Genomic DNA, 17943 nt, shown 5'->3' with positions numbered 1-17943 from the left:
TCTCTTGGGTGACTTTGCTTCCTTTTGTTGTAGAACTTTTAGGTGTGCAGTCAAACTGTTAGAATATGTTCTCTTTAGCTTCTTTTTGGAGCCACTCAGACCTATGAGTTTTCCTTTCAGTGTGTACCATAAGTTTGGGTATGTTGTGGCTTCATTTTCATTAAACTCTAAAAAGTCTTTAATTTCTTTCTTCATTTCTTCCTTCACCAAGGTATCATTGAGTAGAGTGTTCTTCAGCTTCCACGTGAATATTGACTTTCCATTATTTATGTTCTAATTAACGATAAGCCTTAGTCCATGGTGATCTGATAGAATGCTCAGGATAATGGGAACATTTTTGTATCTGTTGAGGCCTGTTTTGAGACCAATTATATGGTAGATTTTTGAGAAGGATCCATGAGGTGCTGAGAAGAAGATATATCCTTTTGTTTTAGGATAAAATGTTCTGTCAATATCTGTTAAATATATTTATTTCATAACTTCTGTTTGTTTCAATGAGTCTCTGTTTAGTTTCTATATCCAGGATCTGTCCATTGATGAGAGTGGTGTGTTAATGACTCCCACTATTATTTGTGAGGTGCAATATGTGCTTTGAGCTTTACTATAGTTTCTTTAATAAATATGGCTGCCCTTGCATTTGGAACATAGATATTCAGAATTGAGAGATCATCTTAGAAGATTTGACCTTTGATGAGTATGAAGAGCCCCTCCTTGTCTTTTTTAATAACTTTGGGTTGGAAGTCAATTTTATTCGATATTAGAATGGCTACTCCAGCTTGTTTCTTCAGACCATTTGCTTGGAAAATTGTTTTCCAGCCTTTTACCCTGAGGTAGTGTCTGTCTTTTTCCCTTACGTGGGCTTTTTGTAAGCAGCAAAAGGTTGGGTCCTGTTTATGTAACAGTCTGTTAGTCTATGTCTTTTTATTTGGGAATTGATCCCATTGATATTAAGAGATATTAAGGAAAAGTAATTGTTGCTTTCTGTTATTTTCGTTGTTAAAGTTTGGATTCTGTTCTTGCGGATGTCTTCCTTTAGATTTGTTGAAGGATTACTTTCTTGCATTTTCTGGGGTATAGTTTCCATCATCCTGTTTGTGCTTTCCATTATTATTCTCTGAAGGGCTGGATTCATGGAAAGATAATGTGTGAATTTGGTTTTGTCATGGAATACATTGGTTTCTCCATCTATGGTAATTGAGAGTTTTGCTGGGTATAGTAGCCTGGACTGGCATTTGTGTTCTCTTAGGGTCTGTATAACATCTGTCCAGGATCTTTTGACTTTCATAGTCTCTGGTGAGAAGTCTGGTGTAATTCTAATATGTCTGCCTTTATATGTTACTTGACTTTTCCCCCTTACTGCTTTTATTATTCTATCTTTATTTAGGGCATTTGTTGTTCTGATAATTATGTGTCAGGAGGAATTCCTTTTCTCATCCAGTCTATTTGGAGTTCTGTAGACTTATTGTATGCTCATGGACATCTCTTTCTTTAGGTTAGGGAAGTTTTCTTCTATAATTTTGATGAAGATATTTGCTGGCCCTTTAAGTTGAAAATCTTCATTTTCATGTACTCCAATTATTGGTAGGTTTGGTCTTCTCATTATGTCCTGGATTTCCTGGAAGTTTTTGCCTTAGGATCTTTTTACATTTTGCATTTTCTTTGATTGTTGTGTCTATGTTCTTTATGGAATCTTCTTCATCTGAAATTCTCTCATCCATCTCTTGTATTTTGTTGCTGAGGCTCACATCTATGCTTCCTGATTTCTTTCCTAGGGTTTCTATCTCCAGAGTTGTCTCCCTTTGGATTTTCATCGTTTCTACTTCCATTTTTAGATCTTGGATGGTTTTGTTCAATTCCATCACCTGTTTGGTTGTGTTTTCCTGTAATTATTTAAGGGATTTTTGTGTTTCCTCTTTAAAGTCTTCTACCTGCTTCACAGTGTTTTCCTGTAACTTCTTCAGAGATTTTTGTGCTTCCTCTTTAAAGTCTTCTACCTGTTATTAGTGATCTCTTATATTTCTTTAAGTGATTTATGCATGTCCTTCTTAAAATCCTCTACCAGCATCATGAGATATAATTTTAGATCCAAATCTTGCTTTTCCCGTGTGTTGGGGTATCCAGGGCTCGCTGTGGTGTGTGTAAAGGTTTCCGATGATGCCCAGTGGTCTTGGTTTCTGTTAGTAAAATTTTTTTCATTTGCCTTTCACCATCTGGTAATCTCTGGTATGTTGGATATTCTAGCTGCCTCTGGCTGGAAGTTGTTCCTCCTGTGATTCTCTAGCTTCTGTCAGCACTCCTGTGAGAACAACTCCTCCTGTGTCCCAGTCGCAGAACACTCTCTGCAAGCAAACTCTTCTCTTTCAGGAAAGGTACACAGAATTCTGGAGCTCAGATCCACCTCCTGATTCCTAAGGTCAGAGAGCTCCCTGGAGGCCGACTCTCCTTTGTCAGGGAATGTGTCCAATGGTCTGGGTCTCAGCTCTGTCTTCTGACTGAGAATGAAGGCCCAAATGGACCCTGTCCAAGAAGCTTTGTTGCTTCTGCTGCCCATGAGCTTTCCTGAGTAGAATGGTCTCAGTGATCATAAGGTTCTGGGTGTCCTAGGGCCTGCCTTTGTCCTTTGACCCCATTGCTGCTAGCACAAGAACCTCTGGGTTTTTTGAACTGATGCTGTGTTCCACTCACCAGTGATCTCAAGATCCCAGGTGTGCTAGAGTGCCTGCAGTGTGGAGACTCCTCTGGGAACCTTGGGGCCCTCTGCTGAGATTGCACCCAAGATGGCACAGGGGTGGCACGGACCGAAACAAATGCCAGCCACTGGTCAGGCAATTGTTCTTTGTTACTGTTAACAAAACCCTCTGGGTTTTTTGGAACTGATGTTGCATTCCACTCACCAGTGATCTCAAGATCCAGGGTGTGCTAGGGTGCCTGCAGTGTGCAGAGCCCTGTGGGGACCTTGGGGGTCTCTACTGAGATCACACCCAAGATGGCATGGGCTCATCAGACATTTTATAGAACATGAGAAAACTCTCTATTCTCTAAATTTGACACCATAACCTTGACATCAAGGGAAATCCAATTATAATGAAACAAAAAATGTAAAATGCTTCACAGAATAAAAAAAAAAGCCAAGGAAATTGCTTTAAATATTGGACCTTATTTTATGCTTTAGTGAGCTGAGTTTTCTTTTATGTACCCCAGAATTAGATTTATCACAATGAAGAAAGTAACTGCAAGAATTCATCTGCTATGAAGTCTTGAATTGGAGGAAGAAGCATAATGCAACCATGGCCCAATATATGCTCTAGATGCTTAGAACAGACCACCTGCCAGAAAACTCAAAGTACTGGCCTTGATGGCTTTTCAACTGCTAAGGTATCTTCATTTACTTAGTCAACATTTTCATTAAAGCCAATGGGACAGAAAGTTGAATACTGACATTTTGAATAACAATGTGCAGGACACAATCTGCATTATCCTAGCAACTTTTAGGAATGTTGTGCTTCATTACCTGTATTCTTACCTGTGACATGTGTGTGCTTCATCAAGAGGAGGAGAGTATATCTCATCGTTGTGCTTATGGACTCTGTCCCACCAAAAACCAGATCAGTCACTAATGTTGCCAGGTGTTCAATGGTATAGTCCATGTGCTCAATGCCTTTTTTCTAAGAACAGTTTAATACCATTATCTGATAAATATTGTCTTTGCACAATCAATTATAATTGAATAGACAATTTTTGACAAATACATATTGTTGATAACACAGAATCTAAAATGTTCATCAGTGGCAAAACATTTATACCATTTCAGAGACTGTGGTGTAGATGGTCTAAACTTCATTTTCCACACTTATTTTCCCAGTTTGTCAAAATTGCATTCTGAAGATTATGTTCTTAAGTTTTGTGTGTTTGTGTGTGTGTGTGTGTGTGTGTGTGTGTGTGTGTGTACAATGGATAACCAGTCTACAGAATATATGAAAAAAGCTAATTTTGTTTGTTTTCTAGTCCTACAACCTGTATTCTAGTCTTACTGCATGTAAGAAAGATTTATGTTTCATCTCACCTGAACATAAAGAGACACATTTATTCAAAGAAAGCCTACACAGTAAACATTGTAAGAATATTGAAAGGCACTTGACTCTAAAGCTTTATATCTCCTTCACTATATCAATATTGGGTTAACAATGAGTTTCTTTGTACCTGACTTCTAGAGATCCTTTATATTTTTAAGGCATCCATAGCTAAACTTTCCCTTATTGGTTAGGAAGCACAATTTGATTTAGTAAAAATAGGAAAGTTGGAGCCATTATCTTAGCTGCTTCAAGTCTGTATGAAATTTTTCCTTTAATTTGTTCTCAAAGTTTTTTATGGACAAACAATAGCTGCAGGCTCTGCACAAAGTTCAAAGTTTATAAACAATGTGATGAATCCCTCCTAGCAAAATTATTTATGTTCACAGGCAGTACAACTAGGCTACACTCTATATGAAAGGCAATTATCAATATGATCTTTATAAAATGTAAGGGTTGATAACTTATATGTTAAAAAAATTCTAAATCACAAAGACAGAACATGACACATTTGTGATATGCAAAAGATAAAGCAGAGAAGGAGAGGAATGCAGGTGACAAAGCTGCAAAGATGATATGCTACAAGATTGTCAACAAGGTTATAGCTTTAAATGTTAAGGCAGGAGCAGAAATAGAACATAATTATTTTCTAACCGTCATCTCGATATCATGATCCCTAGATGGCCTTCAGGGCATATAATATTTTATAACCAACATGAGTAAAAGCACTAGCATTCTCTGTATTCATACCAACATGACAAAGATACTCATCTCCCTTTGTAATGTAGCTCCACAGATTATTCTAACTATAAATGTGGCATTTATGGCTTGAAAACATCTTCAATAAACGGTGCTGGTGAAAGTGGGGTCTGTATGTAGGAGAATGAGTATAGATCGATATTTATCACTTTGCACAAAGCTCAAGTCCAAATGGATCAAGGTCTTCAACATAAAACCAGATACATTGAATATTTTTTTGGTTCTTTTTCTATTGATGTATTTTATTAATTAGATATTTTCTTTATTTACATTTCAAATGTTATTCCCTTTCCTAGTTTCCTCTCCCAAAGTTCCCTATCCCCTTCCCCTCCCCCTCCCCCTGTTCCCTGGCTCACCCATTTCCGCCTCCTGGCCCTGGCATTCCCCTATACTTGGGCATAGAACCTTCATAAGACCAAGGGCCTCTATTCCTATTGATGGCTGACTAGGCCACCCTTTGCTACATATGCAGCTAGAGACATGAGTCCCACCATGTGATTTCTTTGATTGAGTTGGCTGACAAAAGCCTGATACAGTGGTCTCTTGAAAGGCTCTACCAGTGCCTGGCAAATACAGAAGTGGATATGCACAGCCATTCATTGGACAGAGCAATGGGTTCACAATGAAGGAGCTAGAGAAAGTACCCAAGGAGCTGAAGGGTTTTGTAGCCCCATAGGAGGAACAACAATATGGATCTAATCAATACCCCCCAGAACTCCCTGGGACTGAATCACTTTTTATTAATCATTTTATTTGTTTACATTTTAAATTTTATCCCCCTTTCCAGTTTCCCATCTGCCAATTTTCCATTCTATTCCCCTCTATTTTGTCCCAACTACGGTGTACCCATCTATCCCCTGACTCACACCTCACACCTTTGGAGTCCCTCTTCTCTGGGGAATCAAGTTTCCACAAGACAAAGACCCTTCTCTCCCACTGATGTGAGATGAGGCAGTCTTCGGGTACAAATGTAGTGGGACCCTAGGAACAGCTCATATATACTCTTTGGTTGATGATTTAGTCCCTGAGATTTCTAAGGGGTCCTGAGAATTGATACTGTTGTTCTTCCAATGGGTTTGCAATCCCGTTCATCTCCTAAAGCTTTTGCCCTGACCCTTCCATTATGGTCCCCAGGCACAGTCCAATTGTTGGCTGTGAGCAACTGCATTGGTCTTAGTCAGGTGCTGGCAGAGCCTCTCAGAGGACAGGAATACAAGGTTCCAGTCTGTAAGCACATTATTTTTAGTAGAGGAAGGCTACTGATTTGGTTGAAGTAATTTTATATTCAGTCAATTTGTTGAAGTTACTTATCAGGTTTAGGAGTTCTGTGGTGGAATTTTATGGTCACTTAAGTATACTATCATATCATCTGCAAATAGTGATAGTTTGACTTCTTTTTTTCCACTTTGTATCCCTTTGACCTCCTTTGGTTGTCCAATTGCTCTGGTTAGGAAGTCCAGTACTATATTGAAGAGGTAGGGAGAGAGTAGGTAGCCCTCCAGAGACTGCCCCACCTTGGTATCCATCACATATACAGAAGCCAAACCCAGATAACATTGTAGATGCCAAAAAGTACTCAAAGGAGCCTGATATAGCTGTCTCCTGAGAGGCTCTGTCACAGCCTGACAAATAGGCAGATGTAGGAGTTAGAGAAAGGACTGAAGGGGCTGAAGGGGTTTGCAACCTCATAGGAAGAATAACAACATCAAACAACCAGACACCCCCCATCCCTGCCAGAAGTCCCAAGACTAAATCACCAATAAAGTATGTAGCAGATGATGGCCTAGTCGGCCATCAATGGGAGGAGAGGCACTCAGTACTGAGAAGATCATATGCCCCATTACAGGGGAATGCCAGGGACAGGAAGCGGGAGTGGGTGAGTTGGGGAGCAGGGTAGGCAGAGGATATAGGAGGCTTTGGGTATACCATTTTAAATGTAAATGAAGAAAATATCTAATAAGAAACTGCCTTAATGAAAATTAAAAAAAAAAAAAAGAGTACACATGGAACAACCTATGACTCCAGCTGCATGTGTAGCAGAGAATGGCCTTGTTTCAGGCATCAGTGGGAGGAGAGGCCCTTCCCCCTATGAAGTCTTGATGCCTTAGTGTAGGGGATTGACAGGACAGGGAAGCAGGTGTGGGTGCAGAGGTGGGGAAGCACCCTCATAGAAGCAGTGCTACGTGAGATGGGATAGGGGTTTTTCTGGAGTAGAAACTAGAAAAGGATCTAACATTTGAAATGTAAATAAGTAAAACATCCAATAAAATGATAATAATAATAATAATAATAATAAAAAGTTTTCCCTGCTTTCTCTATGTCCTAAACTTGTGCTCTTCTCCTGCTCTCCTCCTGCTTTTGCTCTCTCCCATTGCTCCCAATGCTCTTACTTCCAATTTGCTTTACTATGAATGCTTTAACTCCCCAGGCCTTTGCAATTTAATCTTCCCAGTCTTTTGTAACATTTCTAGGAGAGTAGATCACATGGTTATTCCAAGTACTCTAATTATTTTTTACAAAAGTTCACTAGATATTCAAACATAAATTCATATCATGAATTGAATAAGTTTACAAAAGTGAATTTTTAAAAGCATATCTATTAAAAGTAGTTATCTAATAAACATTTATTATCTTTCACAAGATGAATAGGTTCATTGAAAGTTAAAATCCATACATTTTGTGACTATGGTATTATTAAAGTTTTGTATAGATAAATCCAGCCAATTTTGTATCTTCTGTCCTTGCACTTAATATAAATCCTTGCTTTCCTTTATTTCCTAATATCATTTTAGAAATTCTTATAGAATCTTCATTAAGTATTAAGAAATTATCCTTTTGTATCTAGTACCTCTATAAAAGAGTACAACTTTGTTGTTCTACAGAGGGGTGGATTAATACTTAGTTATATATATGAAAAGCAAATTAATATCAAAAAATTTTCCTCAAATGAAATCTTCTGCTCTTCCGGCCTGACCAGCACCTGGGTAGCTAGGGCGCAGGGTCGGATGACAGTCGCCAGCTACCCACAACACCCGCCACAGGATCTTAAGATTTCTGGTGAGTGGAACACAGCTTCTGCTCCAATCCAATTGCACGCAGGACCTGAGGTTGCATTAGTTAGGGAAGCAGAAAACTGGCCTGAGTAGGGCCACAGGCCTCTTCTGGCCGGACTAGCACCGGAGTACCTAGAGCGCAGGGTCGGCTGACACCCGCCAGCTACCCACGACACCTGCCACAGAATTTTGAGACTTCGGGTGAGTGGAACACAGAGTCTGCTCCAATCTTTAAACAGTGACAACGATAACAACTAAACCCAGAGATTACCAGATGGCGAAAGGTAAACGTAATAATCTTACTAACAGAAACCAAGACCACTCACCATCATCAGAACCCAGCACTCCCACTTCGCCCAGTCCAGGGCACCCCAACACACCGGAAAAGCTAGACACGGATCTAAAAGCATATCTCATGATGATGGTAGAGGACATCAAGAAGGACTTTAATAACTCACTTAAAGAATTACAGGAGAACATGGCTAAAGAGTTACAAGTCCTTAAAGAAAAACAGGATAACACAATCAAACAGGTAGAAGTCCTTAAAGAAAAACAGGATAACACAATCAAACAGGTAGAAGTCCTTAAAGAAAAACAGCAAAACACATCCAAACAGATGATGGAAATGAACAAAACCATACTAGACCTAAAAAGGGAAGTAGACACAATAAAGAAAACCCAAAATGAGGCAACACTGGACATAGAAACCCTAGGAAAGAAATCTGGAACCATAGATACGAGCATCAGCAACAGAATACAAGAGATGGAAGAGAGAATCTCAGGTGCAGAAGATTCCATAGAGAACATCGGCACAACAATCAAGGAAAATGTAAAACGCAAAAAGATCCTAACTCAAAACATCCAAGAAATTCAGGACACAATGAGAAGACCAAACCTATGGATAATAGGAGTGGATGAGAATGAAGATTTTCAACTCAAAGGACCAGCAAACATCTTCAACAAAATTATAGAAGAAAACTTCCCAAACCTAAAGAAAGAGATGCCCATGAACATACAAGAAGCCTACAGAACTCCAAATAGACTGGACCAGAAAAGAAATACCTCCCGACACATAATAATCAGAACAACAAATGCAATAAATAAAGATAGAATACTAAAAGCAGTAAGAGAAAAAGGCCAAGTAACATATAAAGGCAAGCCTATCAGAATTACACCAGATTTTTCACCAGAGACTATGAAAGCCAGAAGATCCTGGACAGATGTTATACAGACACTAAAAGAACACAAATTCCAGCCCAGGCTACTATACCCAGCCAAACCCTCAATTAACATAGATGGAGAAACCAAAGTATTCCACGACAAAACCAAATTCACACATTATCTCTCCACGAATCCAGCCCTTCAAAGGATAATAACAGGAAAAAACCAATACAAGGACAGGAACCACGCCCTAGAAACAACAAGAAGGTAATCCCTCAACAAACCTAAAAGAAGACAGCCACAAGAACAGAATGCCAACTTTAACAACAAAAATAACAGGAAACAACAATTACTTTTCCTTAATATCTCTTAATATCAATGGACTCAACTCCCCGATAAAAAGACATAGACTAACAAACTGGCTACACAAACAAGACCCAACATTTTGCTGCTTACAGGAAACTCATCTCAGAGAAAAAGATAGACACTACCTCAGAATGAAAGGCTGGAAAACAATTTTCCAAGCAAATGGTATGAAGAAACAAGCTGGAGTAGCCATTCTAATATCTGATAAGATTGACTTCCAACCCAAAGTCATCAAAAAGGACAGGGAGGGGCACTTCATACTCATCAAAGGTAAAATCCTCCAAGAGGAACTATCAATCCTGAATATCTATGCTCCAAATACAAAGGCAGCCACATTCATTAAAGAAACTTTAGTAAATCTCAAAGCACACATTGCACCTCATACAATAATAGTGGGAGACTTCAACACACCACTTTCACCAATGGACAGATCATGGAAACAGAAACTAAACAGGGACACAGTGAAACTAACAGAAGTTATGAATCAAATGGATCTGGCAGATATCTACAGAACATTCTATCCTAAAACAAAAGGATATACCTTCTTCTCAGCACCTCATGGTACCTTCTCCAAAATTGACCACATAATTGGTCACAAAACAGGCCTCAACAGATACAAAAACATTGAAATTGTCCCATGCATCCTATCAGATCACCATGGACTATGGCTGATCTTCAATAACAAAATAAATAATAGAAAGCCAACATTCACGTGGAAACTGAACAACACTCTTCTCAATGATACCTTGGTCAAGGAAGGAATAAAGAAAGAAATTAAGGACTTTTTAGAGTTCAATGAAAATGAAGCCACAACATACCCAAACTTATGGGACGCAATGAAAGCATTTCTAAGAGGAAAACTCATAGCTCTGACTGCCTCCAAAAAGAAACTAGAGAGAGCACACATTAGCAGCTTGACAACACACCTAAAAGCACTAGAACAAAAGGAAGTAAATTCACCCAAGAGGAGTAGACGGCAGGAAATAATCAAACTCAGGGGCGAAATCAACCAAGTGGAAACAAGAAGAACTATGCAAAGAATCAACCAATCAAGGAGCTGGTTCTTTGAGAAAATCAACAAGATAGATAAACCCTTAGCCAGACTCACTAGAGGGCACAGGGAAAGCATCCTAATTAACAAAATCAGAAATGAAAAAGGAGACATAACAACAGATCCTGAAGACATCCAAAACACCATCAGATCCTTCTACCAAAGGCTGTACTCAACAAAACTGGAGAACCTGTACGAAATGGAGAAGTTCCTAGACAGATACCAGGTACCAAAGTTGAATCAAGATCAGGTTAAAGATCTAAACAGCTCTATATCTCCCAAAGAAATAGAAGCAGTCATTAATAGTCTCCGAAACAAAAAAAGCCCAGGACCAGATGGGTTTAGTGCAGAGTTCTATCAGACCTTCAAAGAAGATCTAATCCCAGTTCTTCACAAACTATTCCACAAAATAGAAACAGAAGGTACTCTACCCAACTCATTCTATGAAGCCACAATTACTCTGATACCTAAACCACAAAAAGACCCAACAAAGATAGAAAACTTCAGACCAATATCCCTTATGAATATTGATGCAAAATTCCTCAATAAAGTTCTTGCTAACCGAATCCAGGAACACATCAAAACAATCATCCATCCTGACCAAGTAGGTTTCATCCCAGGGATGTAGGGATCGTTCAATATACAGAAATTCATCAACGTAATCCAGTATATAAACAAAGTCAAAAACAAAAACCACATGGTCATCTCGTTAGATGCGGAAAAAGCATTTGACAAGATCCAACACCCATTCATGATAAAAGTCTTGGAAAGATCAGGAATTCAAGGCCCATACCTAAACATGATAAAAGCAATCTACAGCAAACCAGTAGCCAACATCAAAGTATATGGTGAGAAGCTTGAAACAATCCCTCTAAAATCAGGGACTAGACAAGGCTGTCCACTTTCTCCATACCTATTCAACATTGTACTTGAAGTCCTAGCCAGAGCAATTCGACAACAAAAGGAGATCAAAGGGATACAAATTGGAAAAGATGAAGTCAAAATATCACTTTTTGCAGATGATATGATAGTATACATAAGTGACCCTAAAAATTCCACCAGAGAACTCCTAAACCAGATAAACAGCTTCGGTGAAGTAGCTGGATATAAAATTAACTCAAACAAATCAATGGCCTTTCTCTACACAAAGAATAAACAGGCTGAGAAAGAAATTAGGGAAAAAACACCCTTCTCAATAGTCATAAATAATATAAAATATCTTGGCATAACTCTAACTAAGGAAGTGAAAGATCTGTATAATAAAAACTTCAAGTCTCTGAAGAAAGAAATTATAGAAGATCTCAGAAGATGGAAAGATCTCCCATGCTCATGGAATGGCAGGATCAACATTGTAAAAATGGCTATCTTGCCAAAAGCCATCTACAGATTCAATGCAATCCCCATCAAAATTCCAACTCAATTCTTCAACGAATTAGAAAGTGCAATCTGCAAATTCATCTGGAATAACAAAAAACCTAGGATAGCAAAAACTCTTCTCAAGGATAAAAGAACCTCTGGTGGAAGCACCATGCCGGACCTAAAGCTTTACTACAGAGCAATTGTGATAAAAACTGCATGGTACTGGAATAGTGACAGACAAATAGACCAATGGAATAGAATTGAAGACCCAGAAATGAACCCACACACCTACGGTCACTTGATCTTCGACAAGGGAGCTAAAAACATCCAGTGGAAGAAAGACAGCATTTTCAACAAATGGTGCTGGTACAACTGGTTGTTAACATGTAGAAGAATGCGAATTGATCCATTCCTATCTCCTTGTACTAAGGTCAAGTCTAAGTGGATCAAGGAACTTCACATAAAACCAGAGACACTGAAACTTATAGAGGAGAAAGTGGGGAAAAGCCTTGAAGATATGGGCACAGGGGAAAAATTCTTGAATAGAACAGTAATGGCTTGTGCTGTAAGATCGAGAATTGACAAGTGGGACCTCATGAAACTGCAAAGCTTCTGCAAGGCAAAAGACACCATCAATAAGACAAAAAAACCACCAACAGATTGGGAAAGGATCTTTACCTTTCCTAAATCAGATAAGGGACTAATATCCAATATATATAAGGAACTCAAGAAGGTGGACTCCAGAAAGTCAAATAACCCCGTTAAAAATGGGGCTCAGAACTGAACAAAGAATTCTCACCTGAGGAATACCGAATGGCAGAGAAGCACATGAAAAAATGTTCAACATCCTTAATCATCAGAGAAATGCAAATCAAAACAACCCTGAGATTCCACCTCACACCAGTCAGAATGACTAAGATCAAAAATTCAGGTGACAGCAGATGCTGGCGAGGATGTAGAGGAAGAGGAACACTCCTCCATTGTTGGTGGGATTGCAAGCTTGTACAACCACTCTGGAAATCAGTCTGGCGGTTCCTCAGAAAATTGGACATAGTACTACCGGAGGATCCAGCAATACCTCTACTGGGCATATATCCAGAAGATGTCCCAACCGGTAAGAAGGACACATGCTCCACTAATTATAATAGCCAGAAGCTGGAAAGAACCCAGATGTCCCTCAACAGAGGAATGGATACAGAAATTATGGTATATTTACACAATGGAGTATTACTCAGCTATGAAAAAGAATGAATTTATGAAATTCCTAGCCAAATGGATGGACCTGGAGGGCATCATCTTGAGTGAGGTAACACAATCACAAAGGATCTCACACAATATGTATTCACTGATAAGTGGATATTAGCCCAAAACTTAGGATACCCAAGATATAAGATACAATGTGCTAAATGCATGAAACTCAAGAAGAATGAAGACCAAAGTGTGGAAACTGTGCCTCTTCTTAGAATTAGGAACAAAACACCCATGGAAGGAATTACAGAGACAAAGTTTGGAGCTGTGATGAAAGGATGGACCATCTAGAGAATGCCGTATCCAGGGTTCCATCCTATAATCAGCTTCTAAACGCTGACACCATTGCATACACTAGCAAGATTTTGCTGAAAGGACCCAAATATAGCTGTCTCTTGTGATGCCGGGGCCTAACAAACACAGGAGTGGATGCTCACAGTCAGCTATTGGATGGATCACAGGGCTCCCAATGGAGAAGCTAGAGAAAGTACCCAAGGAGCTAAAGGGATCTGCAACCCTATAGTTGGAACAACATGATGAACTAACCAGTACCCCGGAGCTCTTGACTCTAGCTGCATATGTATCGAAAGATGGCCTAGTCGGCCATCACTGGAAAGAGAGGCCCATTGGACTTGCAAACTTTATATGCCCCAATATAGGGGAATGCCAGGGCCAAAAGAATGGGAATGGGTGGGTAGGGAAGTGGGGGGCGCTATGGGGACTTTTGGGATAGCATTGGAAATGTAATTGAGGAAAATATGTAATAAAAATATTAAAAATTAAAAAAAAATCTTCTTACCCTAGCCCAAAGAACCAAAACCCCCATAGGATTACAGTTCATGGTAGAACAATCTTAGGAAGATTACATGCTAACTTTTAACTTCTCCAAAATGGCTCCTGGCAATTTATAAAATATAGTGTTACTCAACTGTTCAAAATGATTAATAATGTTTATAAAATAATTGTGTGTAGAATACTTGAAAACTATATAGAAGGTCACTGTAATATAATCATGCACAATGTTCAAGTCAGCTTCATTACAGCGATGTAACACTTCTAGCAAGATATAAATAGCTTTGATCTCCAAATTATGCAGACTTATATGTAATGAAAACTGCCGTACACATGGTATAAGAATTTAGAAATAAAATGTAAAGGATCTTATTGCTATTAAAATATACACTATCTTTTGTAAACTTTAATTTTTTTCACAATAGCAAATATGAAATTACAGTTTGAAGGAGAAAGCTCATTATTGGAGATGTGTACACAGAAAAGAAAAACATACCATCAAGTAATATCTGCACAGATATTCATAGGTAAATAACTAAGAGAGCTCTAAGGTAGAAATAATTCAAAGATATATGAATGATATATAAGTGCATTGTAGTTTCCATGCTTGTAAAATGAAGTTTGTTGTATCAGAAAAAGATAGTACAGAAAGAAGTTGGCAGATGAAGGATAATCTCTAAAGATTACAAGCTTGTCTGCTCCTCTGAATACACCTTAGTCTGAAGGCCTCCCAGGAGTTCTACTGCACACAGGGCAGCCAACAGGGGACAGTCCCAAACAGCTGCAGCAGATGAGAATCTTTATGAGGTACAGTGGACTTGGGACTCATCACTCCTCACACCCCTGGTTCTCCAAATTCCACTCCCCTTCTAGCCTGAACCTTCTGCAGGAGCATACTCTCAGCTTGCCTGCTCCTCTGAAGAAATCAGAGTCTCAAGGCTTCCCAGGAATTCCACTGCTAGCAGGACAATAGACAACATAGGATGAAGGCCAGATAAGAGTTCCACTGCATGCATGGCAACAGACCACATAGACTGAAGGTCTCCCAAGAGAACAGGGCACAACAGCTGAACTGCCCTTTTAATGACCCATCAGTCTGAAGGCATCCCAGGACATCTGCAGCCACCAGGAAAACAAATCAGCAGCTTGAATGCCTCTTGAAGACACCACATTCTGAAGACCTCCCTGAAGAGCCATTGTAGCCAGGGCAACAGGTTGATGGCATACATTCCCCTTTGAAGACCCCACAGTCCAAAAGCCTCACAGGAGGTCTGCTACAGCCAGAGCCATAAGTCTGCCAGGAGACCTGCAGCAACCAAAGGACACAGGAGGCAGCCTCCAGACAGACACATCCAGACCACCTAACACCAGGAATAACAAGATTGTGAGAGTTAAGCACGAGACCATAAGCAGCAGAAGCCAGTATACTTGAGAACAATCTGAACCCACTTCTCCTACCATGGCAAGCCCTGGATACACCCAAACACCTGATTATCAGGAAGTTGACCTAAAATCCTATATCATGAAGATAATATAGTCCTTTAAGGAGGATGTAAATAATTCACAATACATGAAAACGTGTAAACAGGTAGAAACACTTAAAGAGGAAACAAATAAATCCCTTAAAGAAAAAGAGGGAAACAAAATCAAACAGGTGAAAGAATTGAACAAAGTGGCCAAAGCCCTAAAACTGAAACTAAAAACAATTAAGAAAACAAAATGGATGCAGCCCTGGAAGTAAAAAACCTAAGAAAGATTTTAGGAACTACACATATAAGCATCACCGACAGAATACAAGAGATAGAAGAGAGAATCTCACTCATAGAAGATACCTTAGAAGATATTGCCACAACAGTCAATGGAAATACAAATCATAAAATACTCATGAACCAAAAAAGATCCAGGAAATCTAGGACACAATGAAAGGACCAAACCTAAGTATAGTAGGAATAGAGGACAGCAAAGATTCCCAGCTCAAAGGACCCACACACTCATTTAACAAGATCATAGAAGAACACTTTCCCACCCTAAAGTAAGAGATAGCCATATATGTACAAAAAGCCTACAGAACACCAAATGGATTGGACAAGAAAAGAAAATCTTTTCATTATATAGTAATCAAAACACTAAATGCACAGGACAAAGAAAGAATATTGAAAACTTCAAAAGAAAATGGCCAAGTAACATATAAAGGCAGGCCTATGAGAATTACACCAGACTTCACAACAGAGAAAATTAAAGCCAAGAAAGCCTGGAAAGTAATTACACATATCCTAAGAGAACATGAATGCCATGAATATTATACCCAGAAACACTTTCGATCAACATCAATAGAGAAACCAAACTAATACAGGACAAAACAAAATTCAAACAATATCTATCTACAAATCCACCCTACAAGGATTCTTGAAGGAAAAATCCAAAGCAAGGAGGGTACCTACACCAAAGATAAAAACAAGATATTAATCATCCCAATTAATTTTTACAAGAAAACCAAAATGAGAAAATCACTTATATATAAAGCTATCTACAATAACAAACATACTAGGAATTAACGATCATCTAAATTTAATTCTCTCAATATCAATGGATACAACTCCCCTATAAAAAGATATAAACTAACAGACTAAATACCAGACAGTTTTAGTGCAGAATTTTATTTGACCTTCAAAGAAGGCCTAATACAAACACGTCTCAAACTACTTTGTAAAATTGAAACAGAAGGAACATTACCCAATACATTTTATGAAGCCAGAGTTACACTGATTTGCAAACCACACAAAGACACGACCAAGAAAGAGAACTTCAGACCAATTTCCTTCATGAATATTGATGCAAAAGTACTCAATAAAATTCTTGTATCATGGTTAGGTATGGGCCTTGAATTCCTGATCTTTCCAAGACTTTTATCATGAATGGGTGTTGGATTTTGTCAAATGCTTTTTCAGCATCTAACGAGATGATCATGTGGTTTTTGTCTTTGAGTATGTTTATATAATGGATTACATTGATGGATTTTCGTATATTGAACCATCCTTGCATCCCTGGGATGAATCCTACTTGGTCAGGATGGATGATTGTTTTGATGTGTTCTTGAATTCAGTTAGCAAGAACTTTATTGAGGATTTTTGTATTAATATTCATAAGGGAAATTGGTCTGAAGTTCTCTATTTTTGTTGGGTCTTTATGTGGTTTAGGTATCAGAGTAATTGTGGCTTCATAGAATGAGTTGGGTAGAGTACCTTCTGATTCTATTTTGTGGAATAGTTTGTGAAGAACTGGGATTAGTTCTTCTTTGAAGGTTTGATAGAACTGTGCACTAAACCCATCTGGTCCTGGGCTTTTTTTGTTTCGGAGACTATTAATGACTGCTTCTATTTCTTTAGGGGATATGGGACTGTTTAGATCATTAACCTGATCTTGATTTAACTTTGCTACCTGGTATCTGTCTAGAAACTTGTCCATTTCATCCAGGATCTCCAGTTTTGTTGAGTATAGCCTTTTGTAGAATGATCTGATGGTGTTTTGGATTTCTTCAGGGTCCGTTGTTATGTCTCCCTTTTCATTTCTGATTTTGTTAATTAGAGTACTTTCCCTATGCCCTCTAGTGAGTCTGGCTAAGGGTTTATCTATCTTGTTGATTTTCTCAAAGAACCAGTTCCTCGATTGGTTGATTCTTTGAATTGTTCTTCTTGTTTCCACTAGGTTGATTTCACCCCTGAGTTTGATTATTTCTTGCCGTCTACTCCTCTTGGGTGAATTTGCTTCCTTTCGTTCTAGAGCTTTTAGGTGTGTTGTCAAGCTGCTAATGTGTGCTCTCTCTAGTTTCTTTTTGGAGGCACTCAGAGCTATGAGTTTTCCTCTTAGAAATGCTTTCAGTGCGTCCCATAAGTTTGGGTTTGTTGTGGCTTCACTTACATTAAACTCCAGAAAGTTCTTAATTTCTTTCTTTATTCCTTCCTTGACCAAGGTATCATTGAGAAGAGTGTTGTTTAAAGCAATCTACAGCAAACCAGTAGCCAACATCAAAGTAAATGGTGAGAACCTGGAAGCAATCCCACTAAAATCAGGGACTAGACAAGGC

General features: G+C 38.8%; 1 protein-coding gene across 3 annotated transcripts in view; it reads right to left on the bottom strand.

Annotated features, from left to right (window-relative positions):
• Positions 1 to 17943, bottom strand: part of LOC147000134 (cytochrome P450 2C40-like) — a 53413-nt gene that overhangs the window by 13677 nt on the left and 21793 nt on the right. For all 3 annotated transcript variants that reach the window (XM_085834147.1, XM_085834150.1, XM_085834149.1), the window contains one exon: positions 3524 to 3665. In XM_085834147.1, coding sequence (XP_085690273.1) covers positions 3524 to 3665 — 142 coding nt within the window. The remainder of the gene's footprint in view (positions 1 to 3523; positions 3666 to 17943) is intronic.

This window comes from Mus caroli, unplaced genomic scaffold (assembly GCF_978045245.1).
Source record: "Mus caroli unplaced genomic scaffold, Mus_caroli_1 scaffold_20, whole genome shotgun sequence".
NCBI classification, from domain to species: Eukaryota; Metazoa; Chordata; class Mammalia; order Rodentia; family Muridae; genus Mus; species Mus caroli.
Note: the sequence above shows the minus strand (reverse complement) of the source record. Positions and strands in the feature narration are given on the sequence as shown.